The following is a 26,136-nucleotide window of genomic DNA, read 5'->3' on the forward strand; positions in this document are numbered from 1 at the left end:
CCACCTAGAGCACATTCTACTCTAGGCACAGGAGCTACCATAACTTTCATTGCAAATGTTCCTCTTGATTCTTTTTGCAAAGCGGCTCCCTGGAGTTCTGTTCACACTTTCACTCAACATTACTGCTTAGACACACACTCTAACACTGATTCTCAGGTTGGTCAGATGGTGTTAAGACATCTCTTTGCTGCTTTTCTTTCACACATCCCACCACCATCTCCTGCTACCACTCGCTAGTCTATGCACAGCATGTGATTCTAAGCAGATTCACAAGCATCAGAACACATACATTACTCACTGTAATCGTATTTCTGGTGCTTGTATCTGCTTAGATTCACATGCGCCCACCCTTTTTCCGCTCTCGGAGTTGAAGGAACATAGCCATCTTACACCTTATTTTCTTCTGTACTCACTCATTCTATCAGGCTCCCTCATGGCAAAACAAAAACTGTGGGACCTTGACGTGTGAAGGATTTTGACACTACACGTTCTGTTAGGGATGAAGTTAGTCATGTCCATGTTGAAGTCCCTTTTTGATCTTTGAAAAAAAAGATGCAATACTCTGCATTTACCACTAGATGTCGGACTATATGCACAGCATGTGAATCTATGCACACAAATACGTTTATGGTGAGTAATGTGTCATACCAAGCCAATAGCAATATGTACAGTGTTGTTGTTCCAGAAGAACAGTGAAACACAAGTCCTGGCAAGGGAAGGAAACCAGGCAATTGAATCACATAAGAAGTCCTGACAGGGGAGTATAGTATACCAAGCAGTTTGCAAAGCTTGCAGCAATACTAAAGAAAGATGGTGTTTTCTAAACAAAGGAGACATTCGTGTTAAAGAAATACTGTTACTTGTTGCCTAAACAGGAATCTTGTGAATCAAGGAGAGACAAAAAGGAACTGTTATTAAAGTGACAGTTATCATCATACTTAAGAATCCAGAGGAAGGGGCCCAACCTCTGGATCCAAGGTCTTGCACCTTGGAGAACATTTTTGTTGGGGCTATCCTTATTTTCAGTTGTTAACACTTTTTTGCCAATGTCAAGTTGAAGACATTTCCTTTTACATTGTATTCTTTTGTTTGTTGTGTGAGGGTCAGGATAAGACGTTTTGGACACAAGGACGGCTTTTCTGTTATTGACATCTTGACACAGACAGATCCTTAGTTATTGGTTTTAGGTAGGGAACTTCCTCCTTAGAATAGGGTCAGAGAGGTATTTTGGTATCACATAATATTATCCCCAACGTCAGGAACTGCCTAAATATCGCTGCAAAAATATGGTGATATTTTTGTATGGCGATATTTTTCCGGGGATATTAACACATGGAACCGGTACTTTCCCAACCCATTATTATTTAACCAAAAACATGATAACTTTGTGTCCGGCTTTCATTTCTGACCCCTCACAGAGGCCATTAAGCTATTGTTCTGGATGCTAGAGAACTACATTGCGGCCTCTGTGTTATGATGCACTTGCCTGAGTCTGCCTAAGCTGGTCACGTGCTCAGTGATGTCATGTGAATACCAAGTGGAATGTTGATGTACGAGTGAGAGAATGATGTGGTGAATGTTCTGTAACAGTTCAGTTGGTCCCTCCCTCCCTGGGTGATGGGTGCCGGTGATCTATTGTCTTATACTTGATGTCTTGTCCTGTAACATGTAACCTAAGAACTGGAAGTAAACTTACTTATAAGCAACCTATCTCAAGCATGGACATTGCTTTACTACACTCTGCAGCTCATCTGGAAGGGTGGAGACTGAGTTGGCAGAGCTCGGTCTATTGATCTGCTTGAGGGAATTTTCCCCCTAGGATGTGTGTGGGGATGCATTTTTAGTGGAGTAGGTCTTCGACCTCCATTATGCATTCACCACAGTACCAGTCATCCCTTGGGTTCTCAGGAGGTTGCAGAGATTCAAACCCCACACAGGTCTCCCTGAAAGTGTGCTCTAGGTTGTTGCCATAAGTTGTTTCAGAATTTCATCTGGGCCAGAGCATGGACCTGCCAGTGTTTTACCCTCCACCCTATCCTTCAAAGGACGAGGAGAAGCTCAGCAGATTGGATCCTAAGAGGGAGCTGAGCTTTTACCTGGCTAGAACAGGCTCTTTCAGGAACGACTACCCTTTGTTTGTTGCATTTTCACGATTCAGGTTGTGACAAGCAGTTATTAAGCAAACTATCTCTCTGTGGATAGTGCTGTGCATTTCTGAATGCTACCAGACCATGGGTAAGGAGGTTCCAGTTGGGCTTAGAGCCCACTCTGCCAGAGGCGTTGTGGCCTCCTCAGCTCTTCAGGGGGAGTGCCGGTTATAGACATTTGTTGCACGGCAAGGTGGCCTTCTCTACGCATGTTTTCCAAGCATTACAGTTTGGACCTCGTCCCTGGGGTAGATGCACGCTTTGGTAGGGCGTTCCTCCAGAGCTTTTTGGTGTGACTTCCAACTTTCCTCTAACATGTGAACTGCCTTAGGAGTTCAGAATCTGTGGGAGAATGCAATCCATTTAAGGAGAAATTACTTATAAGTAATGTTCTTTCTATGGATTCTTCTCCCACAGATTTCTCATTGCCCTCCCAGCTTACGCAGCTTTGAAGTCCATAGTCTTAAACACCTTTTGCGGTCATGTTTGTGTGTGATGACATGAGGAGCAGAGCGCTATGTTTCGGGCAGCAACAATTGGCTGGCAATACTGCCCTACTTCTTCTGATTGCATTTCAGTGTTTGAAATATGGAAGAAAAAGGTAAGCAAACATTTATTGTTTGCTGATGGTGTTTGTTTCTGTACTTTTCACCATTATTGCATGTTTCCTCTCGCATGCTGAGTCCTTGGGGGAGCGGGGGTGGCGGGGGGGGGGGGGTTGGGAACTGAGCTAAGGTTTCGTAGTGCATCCTTTTATACAACACCCGACGTTGTTGATGAATGGCGTGGCTGTATACGAGGGAATTGGCAGCGACGATATTGAGAGGCACTATGCCCCCGTCAAACTTTTCCCAAGCAGCTGATGCTGGATACCTATCAAGATTAGTAATCTGTCGGAGAAGAATCCATAGAGAGATATAATTACTGGCAAGTAATTTCAGAATAAATAATGAAAGGGTACCTGTAACACCAAAGGTCCTGCAGGTAAGTAATACAATGTTAAACAAGCAAATGGGCCTTGGCAAGAGAGGTTGGAAAAATAATTTTACCATATATTGTTCATACACAAAATAAATGTATTAGAACACATGAAAAAAACAATACTGTTTACCATAAAAACATTAAATCTCTCAAATTTGACATCACTTTAGTTCCACCATACATACACATTTTCATTCATACACATCCAATGTCAAACATAACATACATCCGGGTACTCACTAATATGAGACTCACTTAAAAACACATGTGGTATTTAAATTCTTCACACCCAGCCAAGACTAGTGGTGTGTGTATCTGTTAAATAGCACAGAAGGCTTATTAAGCGTTCAGTGTGATTTAACAGATACACACACCACTAGTCTTGGCTGGGTGGGAAGAATAAATACCACTTCTGTTTTTAAGTGGGTCTCATATTAGTGAGTACCCGGATGTATGTTATGTTTGACATACGGGAAGCTATATTGAATAAACTAGACAAGATCAGAGATGGAACAGAGGAGAAAATTTCTCTTGAGTAAACAAGACCTGGAAGATAATGTACCTACTCCTGCCAATATAGTTGAGGGACAACAAACTTTTAATTTCACGCTGATCTTAGGAGAAGAACTTGCCATAACTATCGCGCAATTAAAAAAGCACGTGTTGCAAGGGGGATCATTGCTCTGCCATTATGATTAAGGAGTGCTCTCCTATTCTGATCCCGGCACTTACAAAATGTGTTAATGCCTCCTTTGAACAAAATCGGGTACCAGATGACATAAAACATGCCTCGATTACCTCATTACTGAAAAAACCAAACCTCTGCCCACTGACACCATCTAACGATCACGAATACAGATTTCTTTGCTGAAATTTTTAGATAGTTTCCTATACTCAAATTTTGCCGTTTTTAGATAAGAATCAAATTCTTCACAAATATCAATCGGGATTCCAACAAAACCATGGAACATAGACAGCCCTCTTAGCGCTGAAATCCCATCCCCTTCAAGGTATGGACAAAGGCCAAATCTCTCTACTCATGATTCTTGACTTTTCAACAGCCTTTGACCTGGTGGACCATGGCAACCTGTCCACCAGGTTAAGGGATAATGGCAACTTCTTCACTAATGCGATTCAGTGTATCTCCTCTTTCCTGAGTGGTAGATCAGTGAGAGTTGCAAGTGACCATGTAGAAGCTAAACCAACTTCTCTCTTGTATGGGGTTCCTCAGGGAGCATGCGTTTTCCGTGTTTCCACAACATTTTCATGATCCCATTTTTCTATATGTTGGAACATGAAAGGATTGTTTTTGCGAAATACGCTGACGACACGCAATGCATTATTCCTATCTCAGGTTCGCACTGAAGATGAAATTTACATCATTAAAGTGCATCACAAGATTCAAAATTGGATGGTGGCAAATGGCTTAGCCATTAATAGTTCAAAAACAGAACTTTTGCTTGTCGGCTCAGATGCTAAGCTCGAGAAATTCGGTCTGATATACAATAAGTTTAATATAGACAGCTGCAGTATTGATGTTAAGAGTAAGGTGAAGACCTTGTGTATTCTAGACAAAAACCTGAATATGAAGGCCCAGGTGAACAGCCTGATCATTTTTATTTTATCAAACTATTTCACCATCTCTGCCCTTTACTCTGAAAAAAATTCTGAGACACTAGCTATAGCCATTATATGATCCAAATTGGATTACTGTTGTAGCCTGCTAGTAGGCATCTCTCAAACAGACCTTCAACGCCTCCAGGTCATCCAGAATGGGGCGGTCCGGGTCGTGAAGAGCCTTCATAGGAGAGACCATGTGTCAGAGGCTAGGAGGAGTCTTCATTGGCTCCCTATACAGGCCAGGGTACACTTCGGGTTATTACTTATAACCCAGAAATGTCTGGTGGACCAAATGCCATCCTACCTCATGGAAACCATTGTAATAAAAAAACCTAGCACACGGTCCTTGATCAGATAATACGAACCTTCTTAACACCATTAGATGCAACACCACCAAAGCATGCAACAGAGCATTTAGTATAGTTGATACGCTAGCCTGGAATGTCCTAATGCTGGCACTCGGAAACATAGCTTCGACTGAGGTTTTCAAGAAGGAGCTGAAAACTGCTGTTTTTGTAGCCCGAGCTAATAAAATGTTACACCGATTCTATAGGGTATTTGTATCCTCCAGGCCCTTTCTGTTGTGTTTGTTCTCTGTCTGTGAGTAAGCGCCCGTAAGCCTTTGGGTACCAGGGGGGCTCTGCAAATATACAAACATAAACAGAATAGCCCACTGACTACCAAAGATTACTGTTGCAGCTGCTGTTATAACAGCTACTTTCATATCAATACCTATATCCAGTCATGGCGAAATCCTCTGAACATCCATAGATGGTTTTTCTGAAGTAATGTTTCCGTTTTGGTCAAATTTAGGCATTACGTGTAAAGTAGGAATATTGGATAAGTAATTGTTTATCCTAAGAGATGTTCTCACACCACACCAAACAGAAGATGGACTAAAAACACTCCATGGGTCGCAATTGCAGATCGGGCTTGGCTTCAGAAATAGGAAGGCTAATGGCTGGTGGATAGATACAGTTAACCCCAATAGATAACACTACACAATAAAAGTATTTAACCACAATCATGGCTGACTTGTGTTTGAGTTGCATTCCTGACTCCTCACACTTTGTAGCAATTAGTCCCATGTATGCTACTAGGCTGTGTGACTTTGGGAGTTCCTCATAGGAATGGGAGTCCTTGTCCCCTAAAGGGGAGTCTCTACCAGTGAGGTCCCACTTGCCCAGAACCCCAGGGTCAATGCCTCTTTTCAATTAGTTGTCAGTAGTTGAAAAGTGTGTTTGTCTTTTCCCTGGGAAACAATGGGACAAAGTCCATAGGCAAGCTGTGGTTAAGGGGTGAAGTCTCGTAAGTAACGGTTCTTCCCCACAGGTGCTGCCAAAGAAGCAACCCACACTGGAAGGGGCCCAAAATAAGAGCTGCAGGTTCCAGACTCCAGCCATCAGAGAGGGATATGATACAAGTCATTTATAATGTGCCTGTACACAAGTGTTTCTAGGCATGACCAGACACAGGGGGCAAATGGAGATAGAGGGAGGACAAGACAAACGATCTTACTAGGCCTTGTGCCATTCAGATCGTGCAAGTGCGAGAGGGATGAAATCAGCACTGGTTTACAGCCCATGCCAGTCAATGTTTATACACAATGAGAGGGCCTGCAAAACACCACTCCTCACCACTGATGACTCCAGTGAATAGATCAAGAGCATTGAATCTAATGTCAAGTACTCACAGTGCCAGTCCCTGCAAATGCAGCCCAGGAACGGTGGGAGAAGTTGCTAAGTATGGGGTTTGTTTTATAAATCTGGAGATGTTTTTCCATACCAAGTAACTTGAACTGTGGCAACCAAGACAACTGAAAGGAGGAATTACCCTGGAACCCAGGACGACGATCCTCCATACAGAAGCATCACCGACTGAGAAGATACCAGGAGACCGGAGGTCACCTAGAGGGGGCAGCCAGCCAGCAGAAAATGGTCCCTGGATGGGAGCAACAGTTGGAGGTGACCCGGAAAAGCCCAAGACTGGGCACAGTAGAAGCAACCCACTACTCATTCAGGCCAGGGAGACTCCATACCTCAAGCTGTTTAGTCCAGGTGGACTTTGCAGGTAGGAAGCACTCCACCTGCCAGTACTGAGTCCCAAGATGGAATAGCCAGTCCAACAATCAAAGTTGGCTGGGAGGCGGGGTCGAGATAAGGAAGATCCCTCAATGGACTTCTAGCAGCCTTAAAAGATAATGAGCATGGACAAAGTAGCCAGAGTCCAACCAGTATGCCCTAACCAGGCCCTCGGAAGCAGCCCATTTAGCAGCAGTCCTGCAGCAATTCGGGTAAGAATCTGAAGTATGTCCATGTTCTCACACAGATAATGCATTCACACAGGCTGGCCTATGCCAATGCTTTAAGCTCACTATAGGGCAGCACAGAAAGGGTTTGTCTACCAGTCAATAAGGCTGACCTTAAAATAATAAACAAATATGCTGGGCCACCTACAAAGGAAGTGTGTTGGCGATAATTACGGCTGAAAACCAGAATAACCCAGTTTAGACCACTTTACAGAGTGCAGGGATGGGCTCAGAATGACTGCACCCCCGGTGAAGCCAAAATTAAATTACAACTTAATAGCACTGAATATTGGCTTCACCAGTAAGGGGTTGTTGAAGGTACTAAAGACCTGAGCAGGATTTGGTGATTATAAAGCCCTGAAGATTACCACAACATTGGTCGAAACACATGTTGGCTGTATATTAAAAGTTCTGATCAATGAAATTTGTTAATTCAATGGGATTGTTTATTTGTTTTTTTTGAGTGTAATAAGGTCTGGCACAGGTGGCAAGTGTTGTTGAATATAACCAGGGTGCTCGTCAGTCAATGGTGAGTCCAAAATGGGAATCAGTCGTCTGTCCAAAACTAATCTAACCTGTCCTTGCCACTATCAAAACTAAGGCACAGGATAATGACTCCCTTCTCATGTGGTCTGCTTTGCAGCAATTTCCTTTTAGTAACGTAATCATAGGTAGTTCTTGGCATCTACTTTGATCAGTTCATATAGTTCACATATGTGCTCTTCACTTTCTCTACCGTGTCCTTGATGCTTTACTTTCCCCTTCCGATATTTTTCTTCTCCTCTTTCCTTATTTAGTATACTTGTCACTTTTTCTCTACTCAGTGTCCATTCTTTATCCTGGTTGGGCCAGTTACAAATATTGTCAGAATGTTTCTCACTCTTCTCCACCACTGATATTTACTGGAACAAGTATTAGGGTTCCAGTAACATTACATACTTATTGCCACCTCTGGGTTTTTAATGGGACGAGTATGATTGTTCCAGTAGTAATTGGCGCTTTCCTCCACCTCTTGGGTTTTACTGGGACAAGTATGAATGTTCCAGTAATTAATCCCGTCTTTCACTAATGTTCAGTCCTTACTAGAACAATTATCATTATCCCCATAATGATTCCTAGCTTTCTCTGTGATTCCATCTTTACTAAGATGAGTATGCACGTTCTCACAAAGGTTCTCACTCTTCTTCTGTAACTTCAATATAAGGTCCTCACTGGGATGAGTATGATTTTGTGAATTATTCTCGGTATCCCTCCCAGGTCTCCTGCCTTTCCTGTTAGCTTTTTCTTCCAGTATCAGCGTCACTGGGCCTGCGTTCAGGATAGGAACTTTCTTCGGTGTGTCCGTTTGCCTTCTTGCTTTCGGCCTTATTTCTCTCATTCGTTGCACCCATTCCGTCGTGCAGTCAGGAAAGTGGTTTTGCCGTCGTTGTTGACTCCCCAGTCCACCAACTCTCGGTCACACCATCAACTTGTTCTAGGCTCACTCTGAGGTTTCCTTTCCTCAGTTCCTCTCACTTAGTTTCTTCCCCGTGCAGCGTTTCCACGCCAGCTTCCCTCCGATTTTGGGTACTGAAAGTCGCTGTCTCCTTTGGCTCTCCTCACACAGCTGACTTGAAACTCCCGGTCTTCTCTCTCATTCAGGATTCCTCCTCCTTTATTTATGGCGCATTGCTGCGTCGTCCCCGGTGGAGCGTCAAAGTTCTCCTTCTCTATTGTTTGAGTACTCTGTAATACATGCATGATCTTCTTCTTCTCAGTATTAAACCAACACTTTCAATTTTGGCTTAGATTTTCAATATGGCAATAACAAACAGCTTGTTCTGGTCTCCTTCGGGTAGGGGATATTAGTGATGAATGATAGATGTGTGATTTAGGGAGTTACTCATCAGCATGGGAGTCCTTGTCCCCAAAAGGGGTTGGGGATGTCTCCTCCGGCGAGGTACTGCTTACCTCTACCCCTAGGTAGGGAATCGCATAGCGAGCTCACCTCTCTAGCCTGTTAAGGCATCGTGAAGCATGAAGCAAGACACAGACAACAGATTCAAAGTTCAAAATAAAAGGGTTTATTATATCAAATGTCAGGATGGTTGAAGGTCAGACTTGCCCTATGCTGCGGTGGGATTTCCCTACCTGAACGAAATTAAGGAAAGTCTGAGTCAGAAAGTTCAACTTAAGTCTGTCTGCATCCAAACCCTATCCTTGCCCTTGCAACTGATGCTAAACAATGTGTAGGAATGTCAATAATAAAAGAAATGGTGATCAACACAAAGTGCTGAGGTTCTTCCAGCTTCTAGCTTCCTTTTCAACTCCCCTTCCCCAAGTTCAAGCAGGTTCCACCAAAGTTTCATGATTACCTTTCCCAAGTTCAAACAGTTCCACAAATCCTTGGGGATCCCATCCCAAGTTCAAGACAACACAGTGCAAAAGATTAGGGTCTTGAGGGCTCCATCCTCAAGACAATATTGCAGTTCATAAGGCCTTAGGGTTCCCTTCCACAAGACACCAATGTTTCAACTATTACTTTGTTTCAGTCTTAGTTTTAAGATTCAGCACAATTTCAGGTCAACTTGACACTCCTTCTGGATTGCACTAACAGTTAACTTAAAGTGCTCCTTTGTGCTTTGTTTTACAGTGTCTTTGACTTTCACAATTGAGCGTTCCCTGGTCTAGGCGCATTTGTGTACAGATTCACATTCACTTAAATTCTTGTCGGTCTCTTGGCATTATGTGCAGATTTACACTGTCTTAGCTTTTCCTGGGTAGCCTCTTGGCTTTGCCACAATGTGTCACAAATCCTCTGCCAGTCTTTGGCCTTGCCGCACTGTAATTCATTCATAAAGTTCACTTTGTGGTGGTCTTATTTGTTACACCACCTTTCTGTCATTCTCTTTCATACTTGCACACTTATTTTGTATAATGCTTTCAAATGGGCAGTTTAATATTTTACTTTCATCAGCTCGTAGCCTTGCCAATAAAGGTTTCATTCAATTCAGCATTCAATATTCGTGATTTGACTTTGCCCCTTAATTCTTATTTATCCTGTGGCTTAGGGTTTATTTCAATCTGTACTTCTCATCTCATTCGTCATTGTATTTGGTTCATACAGCATTTCTCATTTACACATTGCCCCTAGGAGCTCCCCGGCTTTGAGTGACATTCCCCTGTACTCGGAATTCCTTTCAGGCAGCTGCGTTGCTTCAGGTCTGCTTCACTAGTTGGCTTGCCGGTAACTGCGAGCCCCACGCCAGCAACTCTGCTTTGCTTCCGCGGATGCTGATGGCAACATTTCTTCCATCTCCTTTGTCCACAGTTCCAGCTGCTCTTTCCTGACCAAAGTGTCTCCCACACCTATGGAAGTCTAGCGGCCCAACCCACCCTGGGCTCCACAAGTCTGCCTGCATCCTGACATCCTTTCAGGACCCACCACGGATGCCTCCTCACAGAAAGGGCTCCGTGCTGTTCTCTCCCTGGTACTCTTTTCCTCTCCTTTTATAAACCTGCAACCACTTGTCAGGTTGCAGGTGTGAACGCTCAATTGGACTTGCCTGGCTATAGTTGGAGGAGCATGACTGAACTTCACAGTACTCTGCAGGCATCTTCCTCGTCTCAGTACTAGAGTGGTGACATTAGTTACTAGTGTTCACTACTCATAGTCGCCTCTTCCTCAACCTGGTACGGTCATAGGTAAAATATGGGAAAATGAGGGGAGATATTTTTCAATAGCCCATAAAGTCCGGTGGAGGGTTAGGTTGGTTTTCGGAACGGAAACTGGGATACCATGTCTCACCTATCTCGCCCTTAACCCTCTTCTTCACCCTCTTTTTGATGTTTCTAGATTGGTAATATCGCCTGGCGGTTGCTTGGTCAGTGGGACAGGGATAGCAATAACCCATAACTGCCTCTGGGATAGAGTTCTTCCTGAAATGGAAACGCGGGATACCATGTCTCGTCTGGGTAAATCTCATCCCCAACCCCCAAGGGCCCTCTGCCCAGATGATCCTCCCTCGCATCCCCCCTTCACGGTCAGGATCCAACAGCACTGGCCTTTCCCTGGCCATCTGAGAAGACCAATGGGGAGTAGATGCGAGGAGGCCCTCAGGTTTCTCAAAAGCCTCTTGGGGAAAGGCTCTCCCCTGGGGAGAAGTGACTGAATTCCACAATCCATCACATAAGCCTCAAGTTCTCCTGGTTGCCTGCCCAAATTAAAACAGGACAATTAATATTGAGGCGACAGACAGGAGGAATTAAAGAGAGATCTATGCCCAGAAAGTGCTGGCCGAAGCTGAAAAAGTAACCTAGATAAAAAAGCAACTGCAATGCTCACAACAGACAGTTGATGGTGAGAATATGACTCAGTTGTTTTGGAAAACAGTATATGCTTTGTTCTCATTCTAATAAGTATATGTTGTGATAACCACAACTCATGACTTCAAGGCAAGAACGAATGTCTCAGTGCTTTGGTGTGGTTCTCCCAAGATGCCCAGATATCCAGGTCAGCTGGCACCAGCTACGTTAGCACCTCACCTCCTCGCCCATTAGCCCGATCTGCCAAAACTGCCACTTACAACTGCTATGCTGACTTGTTAAGAATTGTTTTTATTATATTGTTGAAATAGTATTTTTGTTCATCAATTAAAACATTTACGTGAGCATCAGCACTTCACGGGTGTAAAGTTATTAGTCCTTTCCTACCTTTTCTGTTTTACAGGTGTGCAGACAGCAGGAGGCCTGCAGCCTGCAGCTGGAACAGTCACAGCAGGAATTGGCATGCCGCACCGTGGCACTAGAGAAGTTGTCGCGACTGCAGGAAGCAGAAGCCCGGGAACGGGCCCGACTGGAGGTGCAGCTGGGATCGGTGGAGCGGGAACGGAAGAGCCTTGAGGAGCAGCTTGGGCGCATTAGGTAGGATAGAGGGGAGACTCGTCTGGGCTTCTACCCTCTTTTTCTTCTGTCTTTCTTTGTCCATTGTTCTTGCTGCTTTTACCTCTTTTCACGCTTGTCCTCTAATTGTCTCCTTTTTTCTATTTCCAGCAGCATTTCCCTCCTCGTTTCCCATGATCATTTATTTTATTTCACTTGACTGTCACCCTTTTCCTTGTTATGGTTATTCTTCCACACTCTGGCTCCCATTCTCTTTCTTTCCTGTCTTTTAACAGCTTGATCTTCACTCTCTGTTTATTAATTGCTATCTTTTTCCCTGTTTCTCTCTTGTGGTTGCCCCCTTCCCCTTCATTGCCTCTCCAAAGATCAGCAAAGGAGTCGCTGGAGACCAATCTATTTCAAGCCCAAGAGCAGGTGTCCCTGCTTGAGATCATCCGGAGTCAGCTAGAGACAACCATCCAAACAGCCAATCAAGCTAAAGAGGTCATACAAGGTGAGAGTTCATTGGAGAGCTGTCATTTCAGTAACAGGGGAGTTTTGCCGGGAATAGTGGCTGCCAATTGTGTATAGAACCATGGGAGCTCTTGTTTCACTGAGATGGGTAAAGTCCTTTCCTCTCTTGTGTGACTTAGAAGGCATGAGTGAGTGGGGTACGTGCATCTCCTTCATTGTTGGACAGTAGGCCTCTAGATAGCATAGATGGAAATAATGTCTCATGATTGGGGTGGACAGACAACTGAACATGAAGGCAATGAAGATGTGCAGTTGATTGGGATTTCCGACATCGGGAGAATGTATTGATACTTCTGCCTTATTCTTAAATAATACAATTGTCCTTCCCAGTATGAGATGGCATTGAATACTGGGCATTAAACACATAGACAACTATCTAAGCGAGCATTCAATAAAATTGTACAGGTAGATACGCAAATGTATGTACTTTGGTAATGTTGGATTTGTTGCAGAGTTTAATGGGACAAAATCAATTGGGGCTGCCAAGTTCTAAGGAAGAAGGTAAGTACACGTTTGTAATGAGAGATGCAGAGGAGGCAACCTTCCAGCATGTGACAACGAGGGACTCCACCAAAGATCCAGAACCAGGTTTGACAACCGGAGGCCCTTCGAGGGAAGATCGCAGAGGTGTTCCAAAGGTTCAGGTGCAGACACAGTTATGGTTCCTGTGCCTGGGAAAGTCGAAAGGAGGAGCTAGGAGCCAGCAATGACGTCTGAGTGTAAAGACTCCAAAGATACGGTCTTGGGGACGAAGATGCATGGGTGAGTTAAGCTGTCAGGCTTCTACGGGTCACTGTTTAGGTTCTCCATCCCCGGGAAGAGACAGGTAGAATGAATGATGCGTACAAGTTCAGATGACTCAGTGACGATGGCCTTTGCATCGGTGGACCAAAGAACAGCAGCACAGTATCCCAACACTGACCCTTCATTACAGGTCCAAAGAAACTCCAGTCGAGCGAAAGGACTACAAGACAAGACACAGGAAGTTCCTTTTAAAGGAGGACCAGTGTAGAGGTCCAGTCTGATGAGTTACTTTTTTGAACAGCAACAGTACCATTTACGTTCCAGGAGAGTAGCAGTGACTCCCACTTCTATTTGCGTGTTTCTGTGGGAACAAACTCCAGGTAGTAGTATTGAGGATGGCTCAGTGTCTCGAATTATACACACTCGCACATACAGGCTCTGTGTTGTTCTCAAACCTCCAATCGCATCTCATGCACCTTTCAAACATTTGGTGGATTTCCAGTCTGGCAATGCCAGCATCATTCTTATTTGATGGGTGCACACACACAGGGATTTGGATCGAGGGGGGTCTGGCAGACCCTCACCAAGCCCAAGCTGAATTCTGTTCACAAAGAGCCCTTTATGACCTCTGAATCGGAGCTCAAATAGGGAAAATTGAAAAAAAGGCCTGTTGCTACCATGAAACAAACTACAAGGACCACATAGAAAGTGACCAGATCACAATGCCATGTCACAGTGCAAAGTAATGGTATATTTCAGCCACCATCCTGTAACACGGACACACCCAGGGACAAAATGGGGTGCTTTTACAGGACCTCTCCTCTCTTACACTTATGGCTTAAACATAAACTGCAGCCTTCATCAAGGCTTTACAAAAAGTCTCACTGTTAACAAAATAGGTCAGGAAACCAGCAAATACCAGGGGCTACATCAGTTGGCAAAAAGGGAAACACATAGGACATCTAAGTAACTTTGCCATCCTAGGTCTGCATCTTCATATTTATTAAAACCATGGTACATTCATGGCCCTACCTGTACTCAAGGGATACCCCTGTCAGATATTCTGGCCAAACTGGCACAATGCACTCTCCTTTAAATGTCAAGGTGCTCTGAGTCTTTTTACTTTTTGCAAGGGCTGGAATTGGGACAGTTTCTCAACTTCAATAAGGAGATGATAGACTGGCCTACAGTTAGGCAACAGTGTTTCCTTTGTAGTTCTGCATGACTTTTTTAGTTCAGTGGTAAATGTCAAGGAACAATCAAGGGCAACTCTCAGAAAGAGAATGGGGCAATGTTAGATACACTATAATACATGTTAAATTTAAAAAGCGAGTCTGCACAAAGATGGGTAAGAAAATAATACTGAAAGTGATGTAGTGAACGTTACAGGTAGATAAACATTTCATATGAAAGTTTTTCATTGTTTCAGTCTGTGACCCTATCTGATGGGTCACAAGCAGCACCAAATGTCAAAGGGTACTTTGAGTACCAAGTTTGGCTACAGGTAAAGCAGGTCATGTATTTGCTTGGCCAGGACTTGCTGTGCCGTAGGAATCAATAGGAGGGAAGGATCAACTTCTCATTAAGTAGACTGTTGGTCCTTTATTCTTTTGCTCCCCAAGTTTTAAAAATGTGAAGAGTTAAGGCCCACGTGCATAGTTCACTACTTATCTTGGCAATCTCCTGTGGTTCCCAGTTGCTTACTGCCAAAACTTTGGGATTTGGAAAAGTCCAAGTACACCAGTGGCACCCACTGGCTTCTGGTTCTTCAGCGAACGTTCCAGTGGTGAAGACAACATGCTATAGGCAAGTACTGAGCCATATAAAAGACTAGCCGCTGAAGCGTGGGCACGGTGAAGGTGTGCTGGTTGCAGCTTGTATGGTTCAGTTGAAGGTACGAACAATCCCAGCTGGTTAGGAGGTTTTTGTACAACCACTAAGCCTAAGGCGAGGGCAAGCGGCTAACATTCCCGACCAAAAAGGGAGCCAAGACTCTTTTAAAGGGATGTAGCATGCCAAAGCCACAAGATTTAACTTTCATAAAGGTGTAATATGCTGACTCAAACATACAATTTGTTATTGTAAATAAAGATGTATAGATAGTTGGGCTCAGAACATCCAAACACAGACCTGCTGTGGAGCCATCATATTTGATCCAGTATGTCTTTATTGTACATATGTACAAGTATACATCAACCAGTTTCTCTTGTGTATATACAGTGGTACATGGACAGGACATAGTTACAGAGCACACCCACCAGCCATCTTCTCATTCCCATCTCAGGCCCCCAACTGACTCTCTCAGAACATTCACTCACTCATCCACACAACATTCTCCTGAGCTGCATCCATGCATCAACTTTCTGACAGCAAGCACTCCAGGCCAGTGACATCAATGACAAGACTACCTTACAACATTTGTCCACACATTATCCATAGAAAGATGAACCATGTGGTGTACTAAACAAAATACACATTTCATTTCTCAAACGGATACGTCTGTATTAATTCAAATAAGTACTTGAGCACATAATACAGTGTTAAACATTCACCTTATAGTATATGAATCCTACAGATCCCTCACTAAACCCTTGCATAAAGACTCCTACCAGATGGCTGATGCTTCTTTATTCTGACCTAGGGGGTGTTGCTCTGCGGGAGGGTCACATGGGAGGAGACGAGGCTCAGGGTGGTGAGGAGATCCTGTGGTTTGAGACATGGCATTTGTCTTTAAAAGGGAAGAGCCCTTTACAGATACCAAGGCATTTAATGGCTTATTGTCGTTATGATGCATATAAACCACACATTGAGCCTCCTGATGGGAGTAAAGTTTTTTTTAAATAAGTTGTATTAATTTTATCATTATAACATACAGACTCAATAAACATTATCCAATGATGGAACCCATTATTCATCTGTCAAACATTCCCAACTGCCCCCGCCTATTCCACCTGTTATATCCTCCCGTGATGCAAGTTCATCTGCTTGAACTCCTCAGCAAGATCGCATACCGTTATTTCTGATGGTACATGTGTCTGTGTGTCCTCCTGTGCAGAGGGCGCTAGTTCCTGTATCATGTGTTTCCAAGATGTCAGAATCATGTTTTGTTCCTCCTAGCCTTTTCGGGATGCCTCCTGCCATACAGCTTTCTCTGCCACTGCCCATTTCTGGAGATCTCTTAATCATGCATTTGTCGCTGGGCCCCTCTGTGCTTTCCACCCAATTGCAATCCTACGTTTTGCTAAAATGTACGCAAAGTCTCGCATTTGCTAACGTGTTTTGTCTGCTTGGGTCTTGGGAAACTGCCTAATAGGCATGCCTTGGGAGTGACCAAATCTGCCGATAGGCCAATCTCGGCTAGTGTTTGGGATACTTCTTCCTAAACTGAGCATATTTCAGCACAGGCTAAGAACATATGTATCTGGTCTACATTGACCAGGCACATTTCAGGCAAGTTTGTGTTGTCACCGTACTAAATTTTGCAATATTTCCCAGCGTTAAATATGCTCTGTGGTTGACATATTGTATCCACTGTAGTTTTGCCTTTCTAGACACTTTCATATGATACCCCATTATCCTACTCCAAGCTTCATCTGACAATTTTTCTCCCAGGTCTACTTCCCAACGTTGTTTTATCAGTATCAGATTGCCATTTGGCTTTACCATCAGCGTCTCATATAATCTTGATACTGCGTGTCACCCTTCAGAGATATCATATACTGTTTCTATCATTCGATCCTCAACCAAGACTCCTCCCCCTGTTGGCCATTGCAGTTTTAGCCCGTGTAGAAGTGAGGTGTGGGTTATATGTTGCCCTGCACTGACTTCTGATTCTGCAGTTATCTCGCTAAAGGTCTTCAGTCTCACTTCTTACAATATATCACCCAGCGTAACCACCCCTCTAGGCTCCCAGTATTTCCAAACTTTCAGCCTAAGCAGAGTTTCCTCGCTCCCACGTGTCACCTGTGCGATCGGGGGTGAATAAGGTGCATCTCTGCCCAGAAATCGGCAGGCCCTTTGCCACATCACAATACCTAGTTTTAACAGTAAAGGAGGCCTCTCAGGAAGAACGGGGTACAAGCCGGTTGTAGTAACTCTGTATCTTGATCCTGTTCATCAGATAACCAATGCGTGGCAAACTGCAGCTGGCACGCCACAAAATACTGCTCGAAGTCCGGCACTTTTATCCCTCCTCCTTCGTGCAGCCTTTGCAGTATTTCTAGCGCTAGTCTACACCTGAGGTTGTTCCATATGAATCTTCGGAAAACGATATTCAGCTTCTTGAAGAAGGCTCTAGTTAGATTGTATGGGACGTTCGTGAAATAATTCTGCAACCTCAGGAGCACCACCGTTTTCAACAACCCGGCCCTCCCCATTAGTGAAAGTGGCAATTTGGCTCCCGAATTTCATAGTTTTCTATTTTATTGACGGCTTTAGCTGTATTCTGCTGGTGTTCTTCTGTAGGATTTTGGAAAATATCTCCTCCTAGATATCTAAATGTTACTGGTTTCCCATTTGATCAGTAATACCGGAGAGCTTCCCGGGGACATCTACTGTACCCAGCTAGGGCGAATGAGCTGGACTTCTGTGGATTAATAGTGATCCCCGACAATTCTGCGTATCGCGCCAGCATATCCAGTACGTCTTGAAAATTAGTCTGCAGTTATTGTGGCTAGAGAAGCATATTGTCCACATATAGGGAGATCAGGTGTGAATTACCCCGTATATTAATGCCAGCCTCATGATACTCCTTCCGTAGGTACACTGCCAGCCGCTCTAAGGCCAGTATAAACATTGGAGAACAAGAACAGCCCTGTCTGGACCCCTTACTTAGTTCCCATTGTTCTGATATTATGGCGCCCGTCTTCACCCTAGCTACCGGGTTGCTGTATAATAACTTTACCCATCTAATATATGGGGGGCCTATACCAAAACCGCTAGTAACCATGGCCATCTGACCGAATCAAAGACTTTGAATGCGTCGAGCGAGGCTACTACCATAGGCTGGGCGCTGTCTTGGGTCGGGTCTATTACTTGGTGCAATCGTCTCAAATTGCATGTGATATTTCTATGTGCAATGTATCCCGACTGGTCTAAGTGCACCAATTTATGTATCATGGGTTTCAGCCTATCAGCCATTAGAGCCGTCAGTATTTGATGTGTGTAAAGTTAATATGAAATACCTAAACATTCTAAGAAAGGTAAGACCGTAAGACCGTCTGAGACTTCTATGAACTCCAAAGCCAGAAGTGCAGTGAAAGGAAACCTATAAATAAGGGCTTTTCCAGTGAATTCTTGTGATCTTTCCTTAAATACATGTAGGAAAACAAACTACATTCAAAAGTAGAAAGATGACTAAAATGCCTAATTTTGTTGGTTGGGACTTCATGTCCCATAATTCCCCAAGTACTGGGATGAGGAAGAGGGCTCAAGAACAATGTTGCAGGATTAATCAGCTTGTTAAGCATAATGACCCACACCTGAGGGAGACAGAGAGTCTTTGGTGCAGGCCATTATCTGGAGGTTGAGCTGGAGCAGTAGCAACGTTGGCAGCAGCAGAAGGACAGCACGTTGTTGACAGTCCAAACAGAAGTTGGTGGAAAGAGAGTGCGCCGGGACCATTGTGAAGCAGATTTCAGCTGCCGGCCCTGAGAGGGTCCTTTCTCCCTGAATCTGAAGTGCAGAGGTTGTGCAGCAGAAGCATGAAGCAAGACTGCTTTTCCCCATGTGAACCCGATTGCAGAGACTGCACAGGAGGAAGCGTGTCGGAGACCATGGCTGGAAGTTGGTGTGCAGCCGAGGGTCCCAGGAGCAAGGCAATCTCTGTGACTGCATGGCAGGAACAAAGACGCCTTCTCTGAGGAAGTGTGTATGTTCAAAAGAAGCCAGAAGTAGTTAGTCCTGCAGCACACGAATGGAGTGAAGACGGAAGCTGGTGTGTGTTACTGAGCCTTCTGATCCCTTGCACGAACAAAGGCAGGCAACAGTAGGCAAGGAGAATCACTTGTGTGCAAGTGAAAGCAGTAGTATCCCAACCGTTAATAGTCAGACAATAGAATGCCACAAAAGTAGCACTCGCGTATGAGTGAAATCCTTTAATAGTACTTGTGTAAGAGTTAACACTTTGAATCACACTAATTGAATACTAAAACTGAAGAAAACCGATGGAAGACTGGTCGTGTGTGCTTAAGTGATTGTGAGGTGAAGGTTAACCGAAGTTTTGTTTATGAAGCAGTTCAATGTAATGTAGCACTGAATTTAAGTGATTAAACTTTGATCATTGTGGGGGGCGCGGCTAACTAGCCATGGAGTAGGACGTCCTTCCTGGGAAGCTCCTGCCGATCCGTGACTGATCCTCATTTTAATATATGCTGAATGAAGCTTGTGACCCCTGGAACTGGGGGCTAGGACGTCGGAAGGTGTACTGCATATAAATTGAAACTCTCATGTGCATTATGACGAAGGATCAGGAGTTCTAGAACTTTGCGAGTTGCGGATGAGAACGAACAAAGGAAACAAAATGGCAGACCCGGACTTCAAAGGCACTGTCTGATACACTGGGGAATGCAAAAGGCTTCTGCCTGGGTCCGCGCGACAGAGAACTGCTCTTCGGGCACACATAGTGAGCACGGTCTTCACAACCATCTCACCCTGCACGGAGCAGTGGACGGAGGCCGGGACTGTAGTGGCGGCACCCCTAGAAGGACAGCGCGTCGGAAGGCAGCCGAGATAGACTGGAACAAATCAAGGACCCAGCCGGGTAGAGTTGCGGGTAGGCGGCCCCTCGCTGTTGGCGCAGGATCGGGAGGGTGCACCGGGGAGAGACACGGGGGCGGGGGGTGGATCAGAGGCCTGTGCCGGTAACATCCGCACACACAGGCATTCTGCAAGAGAGTATGAGCACATCGCCTGCGTGCCTCGGAGTTGAACGGTGAGAGGCAATTTATAAGCTGGTGTGCGAGACCCAAAGGAGCGGGCAGCGCTCCATAGATGCAACGGGCACTGTCAGAAGCTGTAAGGAGTAACGAAATTGACGAAAATAGGATACATTGTCACAAGCATGCGAGTGCAGCCAGCGCAGGGGTCTGATGGGAACGTAGTTATGCTCCAGGGAGAGGTAACATTGGCTGACACGTCCGAGTGACACTAAAATAAGTAAAAATCCCTGTAAGGGTAGGGATGCAGGCAATGTTACTGCCACTATTGTGAAGGGGTCTAAGCCTGATAGAGGCATGATAACAGCAGTGCTTTAATAACGGTGGAAGACATGAGCACAAGACACTTTGTTAACTCATTATGCTGAGAAGGACCCAAAGATCTGCGCAGATGCAGCACTGAACACCAACATTATGGTGCAGGTCATAACGGAATACTCACCGCCCTGAAGCAACGAACTAGGCCAGGTAGACATATGGGACTGCAGGGGGTCCCCTTGGAGGCGAGTGAGCCCTGTGGCAGGGTGGACCACAAGCGCACCAACACAATCAGTAAGATCAGGCTGGGGGCGGACATCCCCTGAACTAGGAAGGTGCGCCCACAATAACGAGGAGCCCCAGATTTTGGGGCGAAAACTGACTTGAGACCCTTTGTGCAAGTGGAAATGGCATCCAAATTGGCCAGAGTCAAGGCAAAACAATCTTTTGCCAAATCACCACAAGTGTCTGAGGCGATCAGTGGGAAAGGACAAGGCACTTACGAATCTGAGCAGATGGTACTCCACAACCAACAGATACTGGACGCTATTGCTGAACTAAAGAAATCATGGGAAAATAAGATGGGCACAGCAATATCGGACCTGAGGACAGTGCTGGAATCCAAAATTGACACAGTGAGCATAGATGTAAACCTATTGCGACAAGATGTATGGTCACTAGCAGAGCGCACAGGAACACTAGAAAAGGAGGTGAATGGCACACAAGCATGTGCACAACTAATGCAAAGGAAATTCACGTGTTGCAACAACAGATGCGCAATCTGGAGAACAGAGCAGAAGAGGCGTAAGGGACAGGCCTGAAGAAGCAATGTGCGAATAATAGGGCTTCCGGAGGGAGAGGAGGGAGCTGACCCGACAACTATGTTGAAAACATGTTGCTGCACGAGATTTCGGGTGGACTGCTGAGCCAAGGGTTCGCAGTGGAGAGAACGCACTGGGCTCAGTCGAGGAGGCCACCACCGGGAGCCCCACCGCGGCCCATCATTGATAAGATTTTAAACTATAAAGACAGGGAGAAGGTCCTGGAGCACTTCCACAAAGAGGGAACGATAAGCAGAACGTCAGCAACCATCACTGCGTATCCGGACTATACACTCATGGTGCAGAGACAACGCCTGAACTATGTTGCAGTGAAAAGGAGAATGCGTGAAGCAGGCTACAGATACATGCTGCTGTATCCGGCGAAAATGAAGGTGCTCCTGAAGAATAAAGCTTTGTTTTTCGAATCACCAGAGGATGTGACCGCATGGTTGGACTCCAGGAACTACCCGACGAGAGAGGACGATCAGAAGGAGAGGGAGACCATGGAATGAACTGGAAAAATGCATGTGCCGAACTGATGCATAAGAAGCCTTTTTGTGAGATAAGTACGGCACATACAGTGACACTGGGACTGGATTATAGTAGATTGCATAGAACACCAATAGGTCAGCTTATACAGTTCTGAATTATGCATGTAGTCAGCGCGTAGCAGGAGGCATTATACCAGGAGACCCCGTGTAGTTTAGTTGGGATACTGTTTAGGGCGGTATCTCCCTGCTGAGAACAGAGTATCGGTTATACCTAGAAAAGTGCTAGATGCAGGAGAGCCTTAGATCCAGGGATGGAGCTGGGCAACAAGTTTGGGGAGTTAGAGGGAGGGTGGGAGAAGAACAACAGTTGGGGTTGGGTTGGAGGGGGGGAGACAAGGGAGGACGGAGGCGGGACTGGGTATGGATGAGAGATGGGAGACCTTAAGAGAGCAACCTGGAATGTCAGGGGGCTCAATAGTTATTTGAAGAGGAATTAGATCATGATGTATCTAAGGAGGCAGTGGATAGATATTGCCCTATTACAAGGAACCCACCTCACAAAAGAAAAACAGGATGTGATAAGGAAGAAATGGAAGGGGACCATCATAGGGGCAACGTATTCTGCATACGCCCGAGGGGTGATTACATGAATAGCACCACATGTCCCCTTTCATTTATTACAATCCACTGTGGAATCAGATGGGAGAATGGTGGCGATACTGGGACTGATAGAAAATAGAGAGCTGTGTGTCATTAATACATATGCCCCGAACCAAGATACTGTGGCCTATTTCAAGACCTTATATAGTAAAGTTAGCACGTACCTCAGAGGTGCAGTGATATTGGGAGGTGACTTTTATTGCACGCTGGATCCCAGGGTGGACAGATCAGACAGGAAGTTACACAAACCCACCCCTGCAGCCAAAACCTTGAGGACCCTGTTGGCAGACTTTCATCTGGAAGATATATGGAGGCTACACCATCCACATGAAAGACAGTATTCTCACTACTCGGCCCCATCAAAACTTATACACTCGGCTAAGTTATATGTTTGGTACCCTAGAGCTGACGGGGGAGCTAGTGCGGTCGGAATACAAAGTGAGGGTCCTCTCAGACCACTCGCTACTGATCTTTACATGGCAATACTCTCCTCCTAGAGCTAGGATCCCAACGTGGCGGCTTAGAGCCGAAGCATTGAAAGACACAGTGTTCAGGGAGGACATGAGAAAGGAAATTGTAGAATACATCAAAAAGAACACTGGAAGCGTAGAATCGGCTGGCACTCTGGGGGAGGCATTTAAGGTGGTGGGGAGGGGAGCAGCTGTATCTAAGTCTAAAGGGTTGCAAGGAGGCATAATGCAGGAGTTGCAAAAGGCAGAGACGAAATTAGAGGCAATTATGTGGAGAGGAGATAACTCCCTTGAGGATGCTGAAACCATAAGCCAAGTGCATCAAGAGTGTGGAGGGCACTGGGAGAGATTCTGCAACTTAAATTACAAGAAATACGTGGAGAGGCAGCACGCTGGTGGGGACAAGCCGGGGAGGTTGCTAGCATGTTTATATAAAAATTAGACACCCAGACCAATGATCAGAGCAATAAAGGGGGAAATGGACAGATACTTGATACCCAAGAGGGCGTGAACAGGTGGTTCCTTGATTTCTATCAACCACTTTATGAAGATGTTGAAGGAAGTGAATGGAGCAGGATGATGGAAACACTAGAGGATATTGGTTTACCTAAACTGTGTACTGAGGAGAGAGAGAGAGAGAACCTAGAGGCCCCAATCACATTGGAGGAACTAGAGGCAGTAGTTAAGCTATTACCTACTAGTAAGGCTCCGGCAACGGACGGACTCCCCAGTGAGTTCTATAAAACGTATAAAATGGAAGTGCTCCCCCCGCTACTAAAAATGTTGAATGAAGTGTTAGAAATAGGGATACTACCGGAATCCCTGAGAGGTGCAATTATTATTCTGCTTCTCAAACCTAACAAACCGAGCACGGACTGTGGGTCGTATAGACCGCTATCCATGCTGAACCTGGACAGCAAGATACACAAGGCTGTGTTGGCAAGTAGACTAAGACCGGTTATTTACTAACTCCACCGGGTCATAGTGCAAACAGAAGGGGACTCGCAAGAAGTTGCAATTGTCTCATTAGACACAGTGAAGGCCTTCAATTCTGTCAAATGGCCTTGGCTGATGGCAGCCTTAAAAGAATACGGAATAGGGCCCGGGTAGCTGAAGTGGGTGAAACTGCTGTACAGTACGCCACTAGCCAGAGTCAAGACGGGAGCAATCCTTTCAGAGAGATGGCAACTCGGTAGGGGCACCAGACAGGGTTGCCTTTGGTCCCTGATGCTGTTTATCCTCGCATTAGAACCCTTTGGATATATCTGAGACAACAATACGAGGAGGTGGGAATCTAAACAAAAGGAGGGCCACATTTAATATCAATGTATGCCGATAATATGCTGTTATACTTGAGGTATCCGGAGGAGAACCTGCAATATATCTTAGAAGTAATGGAGCGATTTGCGTTGCTCTCTGGCATTACAGTTAACCCTAAGAAGTCGTGAATATTCCCCTTGGGGAGATATAAAGGGATTCCGTGAGAAAACTTACCAGTATTACAAATACCATGGGAGACCAGAACCTTTAGATACCTGGGGATTGATAACTATCAGACAGTGGAGGCTGAATATAAACATAACACAGAGAAGGCAGTGGCAAACATTGAGAATAGCATGAGAGTCTGGGCTAAGCTCCCTCTGGCCATGGTAGGGAGGGTGGCACTGTTGAAGATGGTAGTATTGCTGAGGTTGTTATATTTTTTGGGGAATATACCATACATGATACCCAAGCAATTCTTTGTTAAACTGCAGAGTATATGCAGAGGGTTCATATGGCACAACACCAGGAATAGAATAGCCCTGTGGAAACTGCAGAATATGTATGATAGGGGGCATAAGATTACCCAACTTTGAGGTCTATTAGCTGGCCAGCCAATTACAATATGTGGCTAAGTGGTTAACAGAAGACTCAACATCGGAGCCCAGATTGTTGAGGTCTGAATGTGCTCCGTTCTTTTTGAAAGAATGGATATGGCTGCCAAAACCAGAGCTAAAAGGGCACAAAGATGTTAGAACTGGTTTGGAAGATGTGGCGTTAGGCTTGCCAGGCCATGGAGAAACCCGACCCTGTGTTCTCCGCAAGTGCCTCTAGTGGCATTGACTGGAGGGGACGAGCAATGAGGAAGATGATTCGTATGCATTGGGAACTGGTGGGCATTGCAATGCTGGGAGATGTATGGTACGGCGGGTGAAAGTGACATGGTCTGAAATAGTGTTGGAAGAGCAACCTGACACAGCCATAGAAACAATTTGATATCTCAGAGGGGGTGGGGCGGCACAAGGTCTCTCGAATCTATGAATTGCTGATGTCCATGGTGGGAAAGGAAGTGACCCAACTGAGACGGGACTGGGAAGAGGAAGCGGGGGAACCCATGAATGATGGGTTGTGGGAGAGGGTCCAGAGATGCCATAAAAATGCAGGGATGATACATATGTTCTGTGCATGTCCGGAAATTGGAAAATTCTGGGGAGAAGTAGCCCACCGCTTAACCGGGAAGGGGATCACGCTAGATGTGGAATCTGTGTGGGCATACATGGTAGGGAGTTTTTCTAGACCGCGCAAACTGAAACGCATAAGTAAACTCAAGGACTTGGCCTATATACTTGCCAAGCGTAGAATTACCATGGGTCGGAAAGCAAACAATAGGCCAAAGGTAGAGGTCTGGTGGCATGACCTCAGAAATGGGCAGAGGCGGAAACGGCAGTGTGGAACGAAGGGGCCAATAGGGGGCGGGGGTGAGGAAATGGAAACTGTGATGGCTTGGAGACACTTAGTGGCCACACTGTCTGGGTCCTCCCAGGCCTGCCTAAGTGAACATGATTCCTCCGGGAATGCAGATGGGGAGGTACCCCTAGAGCACGGGTGCACAACGTACAGCCCGCAGGCCAGTTGCGGCTCGCCATGCCATTTTGTCTGGCCCGCGAGGAACAAAGAATGTCCTAATGGAGTGCAGCCCGCAAGCAGCATCGGCCAACCTCCATCAGGAAAGTCTTTGTTGTCTTCCGGGCCAGACAAAACACTGGCCTTCATTGGTTCAGTGCACACGCACCACGTCGCTCATATGAGCCACGTAGTGCGTGTGTGCTGCACCAATGGAGGGCCAGCACTACGGCTGGAGTGGCCAGTAAGGCTTGATGCCGGAAGGCATTTCAGCCTTGCCACGCCCACGCCAGCCGTAGTGCCAGAAGCCTAGCCAGCGTTACAGCACGCCTGGTAAGTGAGGGGGGAGCGCCTCTGTATATTTGTGTGTCTCTCTCGGGTCTGTCCTGTGTTTTTTGTTTTTTGATATATGTTGAGATGCGGT

At 45.4% G+C, this 26,136-nt stretch overlaps 1 protein-coding gene across 1 annotated transcript in view; it reads left to right on the plus strand.

The window, feature by feature from the left end:
* The window catches only part of LOC138580226 (centrosome-associated protein CEP250-like), a 1,782,457-nt gene that overhangs the window by 869,262 nt on the left and 887,059 nt on the right, over positions 1-26,136 (plus strand). The window contains exons 17-18 of the mRNA XM_069650593.1: positions 11,765-11,958; positions 12,303-12,430. Of these exons, the coding sequence (XP_069506694.1) occupies positions 11,765-11,958; positions 12,303-12,430 (322 nt within the window). The remainder of the gene's footprint in view (positions 1-11,764; positions 11,959-12,302; positions 12,431-26,136) is intronic.

The sequence above is a fragment of the Ambystoma mexicanum genome, chromosome 3p, assembly GCF_040938575.1.
Source record: "Ambystoma mexicanum isolate Mex_15411 chromosome 3p, UKY_AmexF1_1, whole genome shotgun sequence".
In the NCBI taxonomy this organism is placed as follows: Eukaryota; Metazoa; Chordata; class Amphibia; order Caudata; family Ambystomatidae; genus Ambystoma; species Ambystoma mexicanum.